A 19278-nucleotide genomic window follows, 5' to 3' on the forward strand; every position below is an offset into this window, starting at 1 on the left:
AAAGAAAAAGGATCTTCTGATGAGTACAATTTAAAATAATTTAAAGTCATCTATAATTATTAAACTTACTAATGAGACTTTCATCTCTAGAAGATTTTTGTTTCTCTGCATGCATTTCTGTTTCTGACTTTGAGTCTTGATGCTTAAACATAAGATTTTCATCTGACACATGATCATGAGCTACAAAAAGAGATACATTTAGTGCATTAAACTGAAAAACAGGTCTATTGTGAAATCCCTATATATCAAATTTATACACATGTTTAGCAGTATTTTCTTTCATTTTTATAAACATAAAATATAAGTAAATTACCATAATGCTAGACCTGACATAAAAATTGTGAGGAAAATTTTAATGTGTGTAAGACTCACTGTTTCATAAATATTTGTTGGCATCAAATACATTTTATATTAGTCCCTACTTGTTTTAGATTATTATAACTTAGGTTAATATATACTCATAGACCAAATAATGAAAAAGTATATGTAAAGGTTATTCATTACACCATATTTTTAATTGCAAAATACTCAAAAGCACCTAAATGTACTAGCATGTGAGATTGGTTGAAAAACAAGGTACATACTATAAATTAGGGTAACACAAATTATGGTGTATGATGTGGTACAAAGAGTTACACATAAAGCTATAAAAAGATACTTATAAACCAACTTGGAGGGACTGTTAGGAGATAGGTTAACTGTAGAAAAAATGAAAAGAGAAGGTATCAAGTATGCTATCTTTTAGGAAAGAAAAGAGTGGGAAATGGAAAGAAAATATAAGATACTTACCTTTAGAAAAGGAAATACAGGAAAGATAAACCAGAAAACAATGTAGTTGGTCACCTAAAGTTGCATGCAGAATAGGACACAAGGACTACTGTTAAATCTAAACATGTCCCGGGCACTGATGACATCCTTGATGCAGCAAATGTTTCTCATATTTAATGAGAAAGTAGGTAGAGCCCTCAGGATTGCTTTGCCCAGTGACCCAAAGAGATTTGGATAGTTTGATTCCACCACAAAGAAAGTAATCTTGTTAAAATTATTTAAGGACAGAAGCACCTTTTCTGGTGTGTTACGGCAGAACCCCCTCTTTCAGAACATCTTCCATGACCACTTTGCCCAAGGAGGATGAAGAAGGAGGTGGGAGAAATGTCATGTACACCTGAGACCTTCTCCTTCCTTTACTAGCTATTATTTGTTCTTGGACTGGTTTGGTCCAATCATGGTGAGTTCTCTGACACTGGAAAACTTTTTTGGTCTACTCTTACGGCCACCTATAAGGGGCTCTGCAAGCCACCTGACAGTTCCTTGATTTGACAATGAGAAGTAAGAAAAGTAAATGATGAGATTGTTTACCAGACTCAGATTTAAGTTCATTCTTGCCACTCTCACTGGTCATCTGTCTCAATTAAACCTCCTTATAAGGTGATGTCACTTGGTTCACGGCACAATCCATGTGTGAAATGAAAAATTTCCAAGCAAAGAAAAAGCAGCTACTGGCAAGACACTAACTTTTCACTAGTAGTCAGAGTGATGTAAAAATGGTAATTGGGTACTTACTCCTGGATCATTGGGTTAAGGTCTTTCCCAAAGACATCTATGGGTCCTGTTACCCAACAATGGGTCTCAAGGAGGAGACTGATAGACTCTCCTTCAGATACTTGTGACTAGATAATGGCCACTGGGGGCACAACAGAGTCCACATACTGACAACTCCTATGACTAATATAAATAATATTCCTTCCAACCCTCCCAGTGAATCTTGACCTGAAATCTCTCTACTTTTATCCAAACCTCTTAACTTTAAAAATAAACAAGACTATGAGTTAGGCCAAGGTCCCTATGTCCTCACTGGGAACATGAGGACGTTTGCCAAGGTCACAGTTCAATGGGGAGGTGAGGAAGAATTTCATTCCCTGGTCCTTTTGTACCAAGATGAGGGAAAACTATATATATATATATATATATATATATATATATATATATATATATATATATATATGTGTGTGTGTGTGTGTGTGTGTGTGTGTGTGTGTATTTATATAGTCTAAGTGTGCGTCCTTAACACCCCATCCTTATCCCCAAGCCATGATCATAAATACTACAACTGAGGCCATTTCAGTGGCTCTGGTAGTCTGTTAGGTAGTCTGAACCTAACAGTCTATCAGTACCTAGTCCCTTTGACTACCAAAGCAACTCCCTAGAGGATGAAAAGAGACAGCTTCCTCATTACTGAGCTTAATGAAGCAAAAATTCTCTGTAAGACTATTTCTCTATTCAGTAGCCCCATCTGGCCTGTGGATTAGGCCTCAGGTGTATGGAGATTCAATTGATTATTAGAGGCTCAATGCAGTCACGCAGCTTGAGCACTACTAGTGTTACCTGAAATTATGACAGCCATGAAGGCTGTGGCCCAAGCTGAGGCAAGTACAAAGCAACTGACATTACAAATGTCTCTTTCAGCATCCCTGTCCACAGGGATGATCAGGATCAGTCTGCCATACGTGTCATGGGTTGCAACGTACCTTTAATGTCCTTCCATAAGGCCATGACCTGGAAAAAGTCCCACTCCCACATGGAGCCCTAGCCTCCCCCTATATTAACAATAACCTCCACTAGGCCTAGGCAAGGGAATTACCCAACAAACACAGAAAGCATGTGGACTTACATGTGAGTTAAGTCTGGGCCATTAATACAGAAAAAGTACCAGGACCTGGTACCCAAGTGAAATCTCTGGGAGTAAACTGAGAAGAGGCAGTATGTGTCATTCCATAGGAGACAACTGCCAAGCTTTAGTTCCTCTAAGCCCCCACAAACACAAAGGAGGCCCAAAGATTGGTGGAACTTTTCAGCTACTAGTACTTTGACATTCACCATGTGGTCATCTTGATGGCATTTGTCTATTAGGATACCATTTTTGGTCTCTACCTTTGAGACCAAAACAGGATGTCCTAGAGGCCCTCCAACAGGTTTCTGACTGTCCATCCCCTTGGCTCCTCTGATACACATTTGTGTTTGAGTTACAGATCTCAGCAACCTCTCAGTTTGCTGATTAGAGCCTATGGCAGAAGGACACTGCCAGAGGCCAGAGGTGCCCATTAGGCTTTTGGTATCATAGTCACCTGGAGTCAGATGAAAGGTACAAACCCTTTAAGTGACTACTATTGGCCTGTTATAAGGCCTTGGTGAATAATTAGTATATGACCCATGGCCATGAAATAGTCTTATGACTAGAAATACCAACCAAAAGTTATGAATATTTTGGCCTTTATTCTCTAGTTATCTTGGGGTATTCACACTTTAAGTCTAAGTGTAAAACTGCTATAAAATATATGCTTAAATACTGATTCATGAACCAAAGAAAAATATCTTCTGATCACTTTAATTTAAAATAATTTAGGGAGTGACATCAGCAAAACGGCAGGGTAAGAGATCGCAGTCCCGAAGCCCATGGAAACACTGATTTAACAATTTGTGGATGAAATACATTTATGAGAGCTTCAGAGTCCACTCAAGAAGTTCCAGCATGCTGGTGGAACATAACATCCTAGATAGCTGCATTAAAAAGGGTAAGAAGAACAGTTTTGCTTTACCTATGTCACCCCTCCACCAAGTCAGCACAGCTCAACACAGAGAGAGATTCCCCCACCCACAATTTTTCCCATGGGAGAAAGAGAGAGGGAAGTGAGCATAAGGCTCTCAAAGCCTTTCAGGGTGCTGCCTGACAGGCCCACTTCTATCTCACCTTAATTAGAACACTGAAGGAATCAACATAGCTGGATTGTCTGTGGGCAGCTAGAAAAAGACCTCAAATAAAAAACCTAACTTTACACCTCAAGGAACTAGAAAGAGAAAAATAAACTAAACTCAAAGTTATCAGAAGGAAGGAAATAATAAAGGTTAGAGCAGGAATAAATGAAACAGAAAACAGAAAATTTTTCTAAAATTTTAGCCCATTCATGAATGGGCTAATCCCACTCATGAGGGCTCCACCCTCATGACCTAAGCACCTCCCCACTCCTAATACAATTACATTAGACATTAGGATTTTAACACATGAATTATGGGGGGGACACAAACATTCACTGGTAGAAACTTCCAAATTCATTTTATGAGGCCAGCATTACCTAGATACCAAAGCCAAACAAAGACACCACAAGAAAATGACAAGCCAATATCCCTGATGAACTCATGCAAAAATTCTCAACAAACTACTAGCAAACAATTCAACAGCACATTAAAAAGATCATACACCATGACCAAATGATATTTACTCTACTCAGGCAAGGATGGTCCAACATCAATCAATGTGACACATACACCACATTACAGAGCAAGGGATAAATATTACATGATCATCTCAACAGGTGCAGAAAAAAAATCTGAAAATATTCAATACTTTTTCATGATAAAAACTCCCATAAATTAGGGATAAAAGGAATTTACCTCAACCCAATAAAGGCTATATATAGAAAATCCTGAAGACTCCACCAAAAAGCTGTTAGAACTAATAAGTGAATTCAGTAAAGGTGCAACATACAAAATCAATATAAAAAAAAATAAAAAATCAATTGCATTTCTATACACTAACAACAAACTATGAGAAAGAGAAAATAAGAAAATAATCCCATTGACAATGACATCAAAAAGAAAAAAATAAATTTGACAAAGGAGATAAAGTATTCATACACTGAAACTAAAAATATTGATGACAGAAATTAAAGAAGACAAAAATAATGCAAAGATATTCCATGCTCGTGAACTGGAAGAATTAATATTTTTAAAATGTCCACACCACCCAAAGCAAGCTATGGATTAAATGCAATCCTTATTAAATTTCCAATGGCATTTTTCACAGAAATAAAACAAAAAAATCCTAAAATTTGTATGGACTCACAAAAGATCCTTTATAGTCAAAGCAATCTTGAGAAAAAAGTACAAAGGTGGAGGCATCATACTTCCTGATTTCAAACTACAGCTGACCCTTGAACAACATGGGGGTTAGGGGCACTGACCTCCCTTCCCACCTACACAGTCGAAAATCCACACAGAATTTTACAGTTGGCCCTCTATATCCATGGCTCTGCATCCACAGATTCAACCAACCACAGATTATGTAGTACCATAGCATGTATTTACTGAAAAAATTCTGTGTATAAGTAGACTCATGCAGTTCAAATCTGTGTTGTTCAAGGGTCAGTTGTGTATTACAAAGCTATTGTAATCAAAACAGTATGGTATTGCCATAAAAATGGACATATAAATCAATGGAAGAGAACAGAGATTCCAGAAATAAACCTACACATATAGGGTCAATTAATTTACAACAAATCAGCCAAGAATAAACAGTGAAGAAAGGACAGTCTATTCAATAAATGATGTTGGGAAAACTGGACAGCTACATGCAAAAGAATGAAACTGGACCACTATCTTACACACACAAATCAATGCAAAATCAACTAAAGACTTGAATGTAAGACCAGAAACCATAACACTTCTAGAAGAAAACATAAGCAGTAAGCTCCCTGACATTATCAGTCTTGGTGAAGACTTTTTGGATTTGACACCAAAAATGAGACTGCATCAAACTAAAAAGCTTCTGCACGGCAAAGGAAAATATCAACAAAATGAAAGGCAACCTACAGAATGGAAGAAAGTATTTGCAAATCGTATATCTGACAAAGGGTTAATATCCAAAATAAAGAAATAACTCATACAACTCAAAAGCAGAAAAAAAATCTGATTAAGAAATGGATAGAGGATTTGAAAGGACATGTTTCATTACAGGTGGCCTACAGGTACATGAAAAGGTTCTCAACATTATTAATCGTCAGGAAAATGCATATCAAAACCACAATGAGATACCACCCCATACCTGTTAGAATGGCTATTATCAAAAAGACAGGAAATAAGTGTTGGTGAGAATGTGGAGAAAAGGGAGCCCTTGTGCACTGTTGGTGGGAAGGGAATTTGGTGCAGCCACTGTGGAAAACATTATGGGAGGTTCCTCAAAAAAGTAAAAATAGAACTACCTTACAATCCAGCAATTCCACTTCTGGGTATTTTTCTAAAGGAAATGAAAACACTAACTTGAAAAGATATCTAAACCCCTATGTTCACTGCAGCATTATTTATAATAATAATATAATAGCCAAAACATGGAAACAACCTAAGTGTCCATGGACAGATGAATGGATAAAGAAAATGTAGTATACATATATACAAAGGCATATTATTCAGCCATAAAAAAGAAGGAAATCTTGCCATTTGGGACAACATGGATGCATTTTGAGGGTACTATACTAAGTGAAGTAAGTCAGTGAAAGAAAGACAAATACTGTATGATCTCAATTATATGTGGAATTAAAACAAAAACAAAACCAATATCAAAACTCATAGAACAGATTGGTGGTTGCCAAAAGCAGGGGGTAGAGGGTGGGTGAATGGGTGAAGGTGGTCAAAAGGTACAAACTCGCAGTTATAAAATAAATAAGTACTGGAGATAAAATATACAGCATGGTGACTACAGTTAATACTGCATTGCATATTTGAAAGTTCCTAAGAGAGTACATCTTAAAAATTCTCATCAAAAGAAAAAAAATTTAACTATATGTGGTGATAGATGATAACTAAACTTATTGTGATACTTTTTGTAATATATACATATCTCGAGTCAGTATGTTGTACATATGAAACATGTTATGTGTCAATTATGTATCAACAGAAAAGTTAAATTACAAAGGATAAGAAAAGGAACTAAAACTGAAACTAAATTTAAAGAACTGAATCTACTGAAGGAAATAAGAAAGCAGTAATGCAAGTAAATCATCAATATAGTATTTGACGTACACCCTCACTCCTGGGCAAAAGAGTAGAGGGGTGAACTGTAAACAAATCACAAAATCTTTTTCCTCTTTTTCAACTGTAAGTTAAGATGTTTATTGAAGAATTTATTTTTTAAATTTATTTTATTGAAGTACAGTTGATTTACAATGTTGTGTTAATTTCTGCCGTATAGCAAATTGACTCAGTTATATATGTATATATATATTTCATATTCTTTTCCATTATGGTTTATCACAGGATATTGAATATAGTTCCCTGTGCTATACAGTAGGACCTTATTGTTTATCCATCCTATATATAATAGTTTGCATCTGCTAATCCCAAACTCCCAATCCATCCCACCCCCACCCTCCACTCCCTTGGCAACCACAAATCTGTTCTCTGTTTGCAAATCACAGAATCCTCTTAGTAGATTTGTTTTTCTAGGGTTCTACATTCTGAAATAATTTTAGAAGCATTATAAGGTAGAGCAAATGAGTAAATGTACTGATGTTGATCAGAGTCAGATTCACACTGTGGAAGGAAGGATATACACACCGGAAATAGAGAAAGATAAGAACAAGTCTTGAGGGGAGAGAATGAAATTGAAAGTGTCTTTGAGAAACCATGATTTCTAAATATGTCTGTGAATATGCATATATACATATATGTGCACGTTTATGTATGTAAGCATACATGAAGATGACTATATGGATATGTATATCCATATATGTATATCATGTGTACCTGTATGTGGACATGCATATGTGTTTACACTGAGGCACTGACAACATGCCAAAATCTTCTGCGTGATCTGTCAGGCCCAACCTTAGACGATTACAAAGGCTTGATCTGGCAGCTGTCATGGGGGAAATCTTCATACTCCACACTAGACTCTGAGACATAGCCAGTGCACTGCAGACATTGGAATTAGTGCAGTCATGGACTAAGGCCATATCTGCATTCTTAGTCTGAGTGCTTCAATTCTGAAGCATTCTTATGTGGGGAGGACTCAGCTGAGACCCTGTACATAGACCACCTTTTCATTGGACCTTGTAGACCTTTTTATTATCTCTGACTCTGTTTTCAGTACTTTTGCACTCCTCCTAGACCTCCCACTTCTATCTCCTCTCAGATCTATAGAACAGCAAGAACCTTTTGTTTGGAGCTCCTTTGGTTGTGAGATGATCTTCCCCTACCCCAGCCCTGTCAGCACTGATGTATCTGACCCTCATCCAATGATGTTCTGTGGGGGAAAATGGAATATTGGTGTGGCTGGGAACCTTTCCTGTTTAGACTCTTATACTATTACAGTAAGTGAATAAATGCTTAAATTTACTTTCAATTTACTTGCTGTCTTACTTGACCAACTCAAAAACTGGCAGCTCTCTCCCTGACAAGTTAGCACAGTGAGCAATGTGGTCAATGAAGCACAATTCCTTTCTGGAAGGAGCACTAGTGAGTCCTCAGGGCTCTCTAAGGGGGCACTTGCTGAGTCATTTGTTAAGAGTCTGAGGTTCCCACAGGGCACATGACCATTCAGGCCAACGTGTCTCAGGAACTGCTGACAGATTGTGTGACATGCTTAGGAGAGTGTTACTTTATTGTTTACATGATCCTTTTTTTTTTTTTTGCGGTACGCGGGCCTCTCACTGTCGTGGCCTCTTCCGTTGCGGAGCACAGGCTCCGGATGCACAGGCTCAGCGGCCATGGCTCCCGGGCCCAGCCGCTCCGTGGCATGTGGGATCTTCCCGGACCGGGGCATGAACCCGTGTCCCCTGCATCAGCAGGCGGACTCTCAACCACTGTGCCACCAGGGAAGCCCCATGATCCTTCTATTTTAATAGTCCTGTTTTGCTGGCCAAGATGCCCAGTGGGTGGGTCAAATTAAACATCAAACAGGGATTTTGACAAAACTGGGGAAGCAATTCCTTGGCTACTTACAGTTTCATCAATAATGGGATCAGGGCTTCCCTGGTGGCGCAGTGGTTGAGAGTCCACCTGTCGATGCAGGGGACACGGGTTCGTGCCCCGGTCCGGGAGGATCCCACATGCCGCAGAGCGGCTGGGCCTGTGAGCCATGGCCGCTGAGCCTGTGTGTCCGGAGCCTGTGCTCCGCAGCGGGAGAGGCCGCGACGGTGGGAGGCCCGAGTACCGCAAAAAAAAAAAAAAAAAAAAAAAATGGGATCAAAAGTTGTTGGTGACCCTGCATGCTGAGTTGCACTCAGTGACTACTGTTAGATCTAATGCTCCTGGAACTTGTGTTCAGCCTTTGCTATAGTGGTTACTGTAATTCATGATTTAATGAAAAGGAATGTAGAGTGCTGAGGATCACTTTACCCAGTGACCTGAAGAGACCTTATAGACGTGAGTCGTTCATCTTCACATTTAAAGGAGTATCTTGTTAAAGAAGTAATCATGTAACCTTGCCGGGTTGCTAATACAGAAACATTTCTTGGAGAACCTTGACAATGGCCACACTGCACAAGGAGGTGGAATAAAGGAGTATGAAGAAATAGAGACATCCAAGACTCTCCTTCCTCAGCTGGGTACTGTTTTGGATCCGACAGATGGCTCATCCTTGCCTTTGTAAAACATGTTTTAAGCATACGTGAAAAGGCAATAGTGACTCCATGAGCCACCCTGGTGGTGCCTAAGATATACAATGAGGGAATGAGGACAGCAGATGATGAGATTGTTTTTTTTTTTTATTTACCAGATTCAGGTTCCTAGGTTCATTTGTGCCACTACTGCTGGACATCAAGCTCGATAAACATCCTAATAAGGTCAGGGCAATTGGTCTACGACACAATCTGGACCTTAACTGACAAATTTCTGGACAAGTAATAGTGAATAATGCCAAGATAGCAATGACTGACCAGAAGAGAGAATGATGTAAAAATGGTAGTCTAGTAACCACCCCGGACCATCTGGGCAAAGGCCTTAAAGAGATCAAAGGGTGTGTTACCCCCAAAACAGGGTCTGAAAGGAGTAGACTGATGGGATATTTACCAAGGACCCGAAGGCCAGGTAGTGGGATAAGGGAGGCCCAACAGGCCACTACTGTGGCCTATGACTAACACAGGTGCTATGTTTCTGCTTTTCCCAGTGATCCTTGCCATGAATCAAAATGCTCTGCCAACTTTTACCAAGACTTTACGGCTTTCAAGATAAACAAGACTATGGGTTAGGCCGGGCCCCATATATCCAGTGGGAATGTGAGGACTTATGATAAAGTTAGAGTTCAATGGAGATGTGCAGAATTGCATTCCCAAGCCTGTGGGACATGGGTGCAGAGGTGACTGTGATCACCACAACCCCCGACACCAGGATGAGGAGGACACTGATAATGCCGAGGTGGTACTCCACGGCCACCACCAATGGGAAACTTACCCAGACCCTACAACAGTGTACCCACTCAGGCCACCTCAAAACTCCATTGTTATAGCCCCCACTGTTGAATGCATTATTGGTATAGAAGTACTGTTTACATGAACCCCTACTTGCATTCACCCCAAACCCTGATAGAAATTACCACTTCAGCAGGACAAGTGGAAGACTGTGAAACTACTCAACTACCAGAATCTAGTACTTTGTTCCTCAAAAACAAATGCGTGAAGAAGAAAAGTAAATAACTGTCCTTATTGATGAGCTTAATGAAGCAAAAATTCTCCCTGAGACTGTTTCTTCATTCAGTAGCTCAGTGGACCTGGGCATATGTCCTTGTGTGTGTAGAGACTCCAGTGATAATTGGCAGTTCAGTGATGTAGTCCCCAGGCACTAGTTATATCTGATATTGTGACTGTCATGGAAGCTACTGTCCACAGTGAGAGAATCTGGTATTCTGTAATAGACGGTGCAAATACCCTATGCATAATCTCTGTCCACATGGATGATTAGGATCAGTTCGTCATATGGGGAACAGATTGCATTGCTTCACTAATGTCCTTCCATAAAGCTACATAAATTCCCCAACTATCTTTCACCAAACAGTCTTGACCTAGAAATGTCCTACACCCAGAGGGAGCACTAGCCTTCCAGTCTATTGATGACATCATCCAAATAGGTCCGTACAAGGGCACCACTTAACAAGAACTAGACGTCCTACAGACCAATATGTAGCAACATGGCTGGACCATTATTACAGATAAGACATAGTTACCCAGTACCTAACTGAAATCCCTGGGCAAAATCTGTGAGGGGCACAACATGTCATTCCAAAGGAGAAGACTGCCAAGCTTTGACACACTCTACTTGAACAACTGAAAATGAGGCCCAGCTATTGGTGGGACTATTTGGATACTTGCACTCTCATAGTCCCCATGTGTGGTTCTTGATGGCATCCATTACATCCATTACTATTAGATTACTTCAAAGGCCACTCTTCTCAGTGGGGCCACAACCAAGAGGACGCACTTGAGGCCCTTCCACCAGGCCTCTCAGCCTATCCTTCCCTTGGGGCCCTCTGATCCTCATTTGCTGTTAGAGTTACAGCTCTCAGCAACATCTCTGTTCACCAAGTACAGTCTGTGGTAGAAGGCTACTACCATAGGTCACAGACAGACACCCTTTGGAGTTTTGGACCTATAATCTTCCAGTCTGCTGAAAGGTATGCATCTTTTGTGAGAAAATTATTGGCCTATGATTGAGCCTTGGTGTCTGAGTATATGACCTATGACTGTGAAATAATATTACAACCAGAAATACCAATGTAAGTTATGAATACTTTGACTTTTGCTCTCTAATTTTCTTAGGGTATTTACAACTAACATCAAAGAAACTATGAATGTTGCATAAAATATAATCTCAGATGCATATTCATGAACCAAAGAAAAATATTTTCTACTGAGTTTAATTAAAATAATTTAAAGTTACCTGTAATTATTATACTACTTAAGGTATATATTACCTTTGAATGTTCTCTGTGTATTTACTTGCATTTGTGTTTTTGATATTGAGTCTTGATCCTCATAGAGAAGATTTCCATCTGGTACTTCAAACTGAGCTACATAAAGAGAAGCATATAATCAAATAAATAGAAAAACAGATCTATTGTGAACCCCTAACTTTCAAATTTATAACAAATGTACAGCATAAATTCTTCTCAATTTTATAGACTTATAAGTAGATTACCATAATGCTAGATCTAATATGAAAAGAGAAGAGTTTTAATGGGTATACACTGAAACTGTCTCATTATTTCATTAATAATCCTAGGCATCACATGTGCTTTCTATCATTCTCTATATTTCCTACGTAGGACTTTTATACTTAAGTTAAAACTTAATTATAGGATAAAATATCAGGAAGATGGAGGACTAGGAAGTTCCAGACCCTCATTACCCTATGGAGACACTAAGTTAATAACAATATACAGACCAAAATACCATTATGAGAACTCTAGAAACCAGTTAAGAAGCTGCATCATCCAAGTGAATTACTAACCAAGAAAAACTGTACCAAAGAGGGTAGGAAGGGTCATGGCATTTTGCCCAGCTTAGTTAGCCCCACCATCTCCCTGGCAGAGTGTGCCACAGTGTGCCACAGTAACAAGGAAGTCTCGCAATTTCCAGATCCTCCATTGGGATGAAAAGGGTGACACTTGCATCCAACTTTCTGGCATGTCTAGGCACTGTCTGACTCATTGGTTGCTGTCTTGCCTGATCTGGAAAGCTGATGGGGACAGTTCCATAGTTAGATACCAGGTTGGAGACTGCTGAAAACAAAGGCAAGTGCCGTTACACATTAGAGCTGCAGGGGTTATGAAGTTCTGCAAATGATGGAGGAGCAAGAGATTACAGGTGGAGGAATACAATAGAAACCAAAACAAAAATCTCCTGAGAAGAAACAGGAGAGATCCTCTTAGGGAAATTAGGAGAGTAAAAAAAAGTCATATAGGGCTTCCCTGGTGGCGCAGTGGTTGAGAGTCCGTCTGCTGATGCAGGGGACACGGGTTCGTGCCCTGGTCTGGGAAGATCCCACGTGCCGCGGAGCGGCTGGGCCCGTGAGCCATGGCCACTGAGCCTGTGCGTCCGGAGCCTGTGCTCCGCAACAGGAGAGGCCACAACAGTGAGAGGCCCGCGTACTACCAAAAAAAAAAAAAAAAAAAGTCATATACACTAGAATAAAAGTACACACAAGCCCAGAGAAGATACATCCCCAGCGAAGGTTTGAGAAGTATCAGAACCTCCATGTCAGGCTGATTAGTCAAGGTGTTCCCCTGTATCTGAAAAGACTGAGAGAGATAGCTATGTTTTCAAATTCCCAAATCTCAACAAAATATGACAAAGCATACAAAGAAACATGGAAACATGTCCCAATCATGGGAAGAAAATAAAGTTCCAGAAACCAACCCTAAAAAACCACAGGTCTGTGAATTACCTCACAAGGAATTTTAACAACTGCCTTAAAGATTCTCAATGAGCTGAAAGAAATATAAACTAAATGAAATCAGGACAATGAAGCATGAACAAAATTAGAATATCAACAAAGATATAGAAACTATAAAAAAAACCTCTGGTGCTGAGCAATATAATAACTGAATTGAAAAATTCACTAAAGGGGTTCACCATCAGACTTGATCAGGCAGAAAAAAAATCAGCAAACTGGGAGACAGGTCATGTGAAATCATTGTATCTGAGGAGCAAAAAGAAAAAAGAATTAAGAAAAGTGTAGAGAGCATGAAGGATTTATGGGACCCTATCAGGTGGACCAAGATATGCATTATGAAAGTCCCAGAAGAGAAGAGAGAAAAAAGGGAGCAGAGAGTTTATTTGAAGAAATGACAAAACTTACCAAATTTTAAAAAGAAATGGATATACAAATTCAATAAGCTTTATAAACTCCAACTAGGAAAAACCCAAAGAGACCAACACCGAAACACAATGTAGTCAAACTGTCAGAAGTCAAGGAAAAAGAGAAAATCTTAAAAGAGGCAAGAGAAATACAATTTGTCATGTGCAAGGGAGCCTCTATAAGATTATAAATGAATTTCTCAGAAACCTTGAAGGCCATAAGACAGTGGGATGATACTTTCAGAGTGCCAAAAGAAAACAACCGTCAACCAAGCATATGATATTTGGCAAAACTGTCCTTCAAAACTGAAAGGGAAATTAAGATTTTCACAGATAAACAAAAGCTGACGGAGTTCATACCACTAGACCTGCTCTGCCGGAAATACTAAAGGAAGTCTTTCAAGTTGAAATGAAAGGATATTAGATGGCATCATGAAGCTGTATGATAATATAAAGGTTTTGGTTAAGATATATGGACAAATGTAGAAATGTATATTACTGACATTTTGATGCATAACTTCCCTTTAATTCTTATACAGAATTAGGAGAAAAAGCATAAAATAACTATAAATCTATGTTAATGGGCACACAGTATACAAAGATGTAATTTGTGACACCAATAAATAAAGTGAGGGGAAAGAGCTTTAAAGGAGTACAGTTTAGTGACAGAAGTATGTATGTGTTTGAAGTTAACTTGTTACTGGTATAAAATATATTATTGTAACCATAACAAAAACATTTATAGACTATTCATGTTATGGATACATGTTTGTATCTCCCAAAATTCATATGTTGAAGCCCTAACCTCCAATGTGACGGTTTTGGAGATGGGGGGAAGGGAAGTAATTAAGGTTAAATGACATCATAAGGGTAAGACCCTGATCTGATGTGATTGTTGCCCTAATAAAAAGAGACACCAGAGCTTTCATTCTCTATCTCTCTCTCTCTCCATTTGCACACAAAGAAGAGGTCATGTGGGTACACAATAGATGGTGGACACTTATGAGCCAAGAAAAGACATCTCAGAATGAAATCTAACTTACTAGCACCTAGATTTTGGACTTCACCTACAGAACTGTAATAAATAATTTTCTGTTTTTTTTTTTTAAGTGACCCTGTCTATGGCTTTCAGTTATGGCAGCCTGAGAAGACTAATACACAAAAGGAAATGAGAAGAGAATTAAAGCATGCCACTGCCAAAAAAAATCAATGAAAGACAAAGGAAGAGAGTAAAATAGGAAATGAGGAGCAAAAAATTATGAGACATACAGGAAATAATTAACAAAATGGCAAAAGTAAGTCCTTTCCTAACCAACTGTATGCCAACTAATTGGATAACCTAGAGAAATGGATAAATTCTTAGAAACACACAACCTACCAATGTAAGTGGGTTAAACTCCCTGGACACAGAGTAGCTGTACGTATAAAAAATAAGACCCACCTATAATGCTGTCTACAAGAGATTCACTTAGGTCTAAGGACATATATAGACTGAAAGTGAAAGGATGGGAACAGATTCCCCATGCAAATGATAACCAAAAGAGAATAGTGATGGCTATACTATAATATCAGACAGAAGAGACTTTAGTCAAAACCTGTTAAAGAGACAAAGTAAGACATCATATAATAATAAAAAGGTCAATTCTCCAGGAATATGTAACATTATAAATATAAACATTATAGTGTTTATATATATAAACATATATTCATCAGACATGAGAACTCCTAAATAAATGAAGAAAACATTAACCAGATTGAATGGAGAAATAGACCATAAAACAAAAATTGTAGGAGACTTCAATACCTCATTTTCAATAATGGAAAAAACAACCAGAAAAAAGATCAATAAGAAAATTAGAGGATTTGAACAACACTATAGGCCAATTGGACATTATAGATATATGCAAAAAAACCTCCACCTAACAACATCAGAATACATTTTTCTCAAGTACACATGGAACATTCTCCAGGATACTGTTCTTACGCAAAATAACTTTTCTGATCACAATGGAAAGAAACTAGAAATTAACAGTAGCAGAAACACTTGAAAATCCACAAATATGTGGGAAATATAAAAATATATTCTCAAAAAAAACAATGGGTGAAGTAGAAATTGCGAGAGAAATTAGAAATTATCTTGAGACAAATGAAAATGAAAACACAACATAACAAAATATATGCAATGCAATGAAAGCAGTGCTAAGAGGAAAATTTATAGCTATGAATGCTTACATTAAAAAAGAAGAAATATTTCAAATAAACAACCTAACTTTACAACTCAAGGAACTAGAAAAAGAAGATAAAACTATACCCAAAGATAGCAGAAGGAAGGAAATAATAAAGATTAGAGCAGAGGTAAGTGAAACAGAGAAGAGAAAAACAATAAAGAAAATGAATAAAACCAGGAGTTGGTTTTTTGAAAAGACCAACAAAATTGAAAACATTTAGTTACATTAGCTAAGAAAAAAGGGAAAAGACTCAAATAATTAAATAAGAAATGAAAGAAGAGGCATTACAACCAATGCCATAGGAATAAAAATTATTATAAGAGAACATTATGAACTGTATGCCAACTATCTGAAATACCTAGAAAAAAATGAATTCTAAGAAACACAACCTACTAACTGAATCATGAATAAACAGAATATCTGAAAGAACAGTAACTAGTAGATTAAATCAGTAATCAAAAACCTCCCGACAGATAGAAACCCAGGACCAGACAGCTTCACTGCAGAATGCTACCAAACATTAACAACAACAAAACTAACACTAGTCCTCATCAAACTCATCCAAAGAAATGAATAGGAAAACTTTTAAACTCATTCTATGAAGCCAGTATTAACCTGATACCAAAGTCAGACAAAGGGATTATATGAAAGGAAAATTACAGGCCAGTATACCTGATGAACACAGATGCAAAACTCAACAATATACTAGCAAACAGAATTCAAGAGCTCACTAAAAGGATTAAATACCACATCCAAGTGGGATTTATTCCTGGAATGCAAGGTTGATTTAATACATGAAAATCAATTAATGTGACACATCATATTAATAGCATGAAGGAAAAAAAAAAACACACATGACCATCTCAGCTGATACAGAAAATTAAACATCCTTTTATGATTAAACAAAACACTCAACAAACTAAGATTAAAAGCAAAATACCCACATATAATAAAGACTATATAAGCAAAGCCCACAGCTAACATCACACTCAGTGATGAAAAACTAAAAACTTCCTTTGAGATCAAAAATAAGGCAAGGATGCCCACTCTCACCACTTCTATTCAACACAGTACTAGAAGTCCTAACAACAGCAACTGGGCAAAAAAAGAAATACGAGATATAAAAATTAGAAAGGAAGAAGTAAAATTATCTGTTCATAGATAAAATGTCCTTATACATAGAAAACCCTAAAGATTCACACATGCATACACACACAAAAAAACCCCCAGGAGAATTAATAAATGAATTCAGCAAAGTTTCAGGGTACAAAATCAACATGTAAAAATCAGTTACATTTTTACAAACTATTAATGTACAATATGAAAAGTAAACTATGAAAACAATTCATCAAAAATAATAAAATATGTAGGAATAAACTTAACCAAGGAGGCAAAAGGCATGTACACTGAAAACTATAAAACACTGCTGAAATCAACCTACCTAAGGAGGCAAAAGACCTGTGCATGCAAAACTATAAAGTACTGATGAAAGAAATCAAAGATGATACAGATGGAGAGATATACCATGTTCTTGGATTGGAAGAATCAATATTGTGAAAATGACTATACTACACAAAGCAATCTACAGATTCAATGCAATCCCTATCAAATTACCAATGGTATTTTTCACAGAACTAGAACAAAAAATTTTGCAATTTGTATGGAAACACAAAAGACCCCAAATAGCCAAAGCAATCTTGAGAAAGAAAAACAGAGCCAGAAAAAAAAGGAACAGTAAAAAAATAAAAATAAAATAAAACGGAGCCAGAGAAATCAGGCTCCTTGTCTTCAGACTATACTACAAAGCCACCGTAATCAAGACAGCATGGTACTGGCAAAAAAACATAAATATAGATCAATGGAATAGGATAGAAAGCCCAGAGATAAACCCATGCACCTATGGTCACCTAACCTATGACAAAGGAGGCAAGAATACACAATGGAGAAAAGACAGCCTCTTCAATAAGTCGTGCTCGGAAAACGGACAGCTACATGTGAAAGAATGAAATTAGAACACCATAACAAAAAAATAAACTCAAAATGGATTAAAGACCTAAACGTAAGGTCATACACTATAAAACTCTTAGAGGAAAACATAGGCAGAACATTCTTTGACATAAATCACAGTGAGATCTTTTTTGACCCACCTCCTAGAGAAATGGAAATAAAAACAAAAATAAACAAATGGGACCTAATTAAACTTAAAACCTTTGCACAGCAAAGGAATCCATAAACAAGATGAAAAGACAACACTCAGAATGGGAAAAGATATTTGTAAATGAAGCAACTGACAAAGGATTAATCACCAAAATATACAAACAGCTTATGCAGCTCAATATCAAAAAATGACCCAATCAAAAAATGGAGACCTAAATAGACATTTCTCCAAAGAAGACATACAAATGCCCAACAAACAAATGAAAAGATGCTCAACATCACTAATTATTAGAGAAATGCAAATCAAAACTACAATGAGGTATCACCTCACATTGGTCAGAATGGCCATCATCAAAAAAATCTACAAACAGTAAATGCTGAAGAGGGTGTGGAGAAAAGGGAACCCTCTTGCATTGTTGGTGGGAATGTAAATTGATACAGCCATGATGGAGAAAAGTATGGAGGCTCCTTAAAAGACTAAAAATATAACTACCATATGACCCAGCAATTCCACTACTGGGCATATACCCAGAGAAAAACAAAATTCAAAGAGCTATATGCACCCCAATGTTCAGTGCAGCACTATTGACGATAGCCACAACATGAAAGTGAAGCCAGAAAGAGAAAAACAAATATCATATATTAACGCATATATGTGGAATCTAGAAAAATGGTATAGATGATCTTATTTGCAAAGCAGAAACAGAGACACAGACTCGCGAACAAATGTATGGATACGAAGGGGGAATGGAAGGGGATGGGATGAATTGGGAGACTGGGATTGACATATATACACTATTGATACTATGTATAAAATAGACAACTAATGAGAACCTACTGTATAGTACAGGGAACGCTACTAAATGCACTGGGGTGACCTAAATGAGAAGGAAATCCAAAAAGGAGGGGATATATGTATACGTATAGCTGATTCACTTTTCTGTAGAGTAGAAACTAATACAACATTGTAAAGCAACTATACTCCAATAAAAATTAATTAAAAAAAACACTGCTGAAAGAAATTAAAGAAGAGACAAATAAATGAAAAAACATCCCATGTTCCTGGATTTGAAAACTTAATATAGTTAAGGTCTCAGTACTACCCATAGCAATCTACAGATTCAGTGTAATCCCTATAAAAATCCAAGTGCATTTTTTACAGAAGAAATAGAAAAACGCATGCTAAAATTTATACAGGATCTCAAAGGATCCCAAATAGCCAAAACATCTTGAAAAAGAATAACGAATTTATACCTCTAGCATTTACTAAT

The 19278-nt window shown here is 37.5% G+C and overlaps 1 protein-coding gene across 18 annotated transcripts in view; it reads right to left on the reverse strand.

Moving 5' to 3' along the window:
* CCDC7 (coiled-coil domain containing 7) overlaps nt 1-19278 on the reverse strand; it is a 300965-nt gene that overhangs the window by 152838 nt on the left and 128849 nt on the right. For 16 of the 18 annotated variants that reach the window (XM_060006163.1, XM_060006164.1, XM_060006166.1 and 13 more), the window contains 2 exons: nt 11738-11833; nt 70-180 (listed from right to left, as the gene is read on the reverse strand). In XM_060006163.1, coding sequence (XP_059862146.1) covers nt 70-180; nt 11738-11833 — 207 coding nt within the window. The remainder of the gene's footprint in view (nt 1-69; nt 181-11737; nt 11834-19278) is intronic. The other 2 variants (XM_060006176.1, XM_060006170.1) reach the window with 1 other exon arrangement.

This window comes from Delphinus delphis, chromosome 2 (genome assembly GCF_949987515.2).
Source record: "Delphinus delphis chromosome 2, mDelDel1.2, whole genome shotgun sequence".
In the NCBI taxonomy this organism is placed as follows: domain Eukaryota; kingdom Metazoa; phylum Chordata; class Mammalia; order Artiodactyla; family Delphinidae; genus Delphinus; species Delphinus delphis.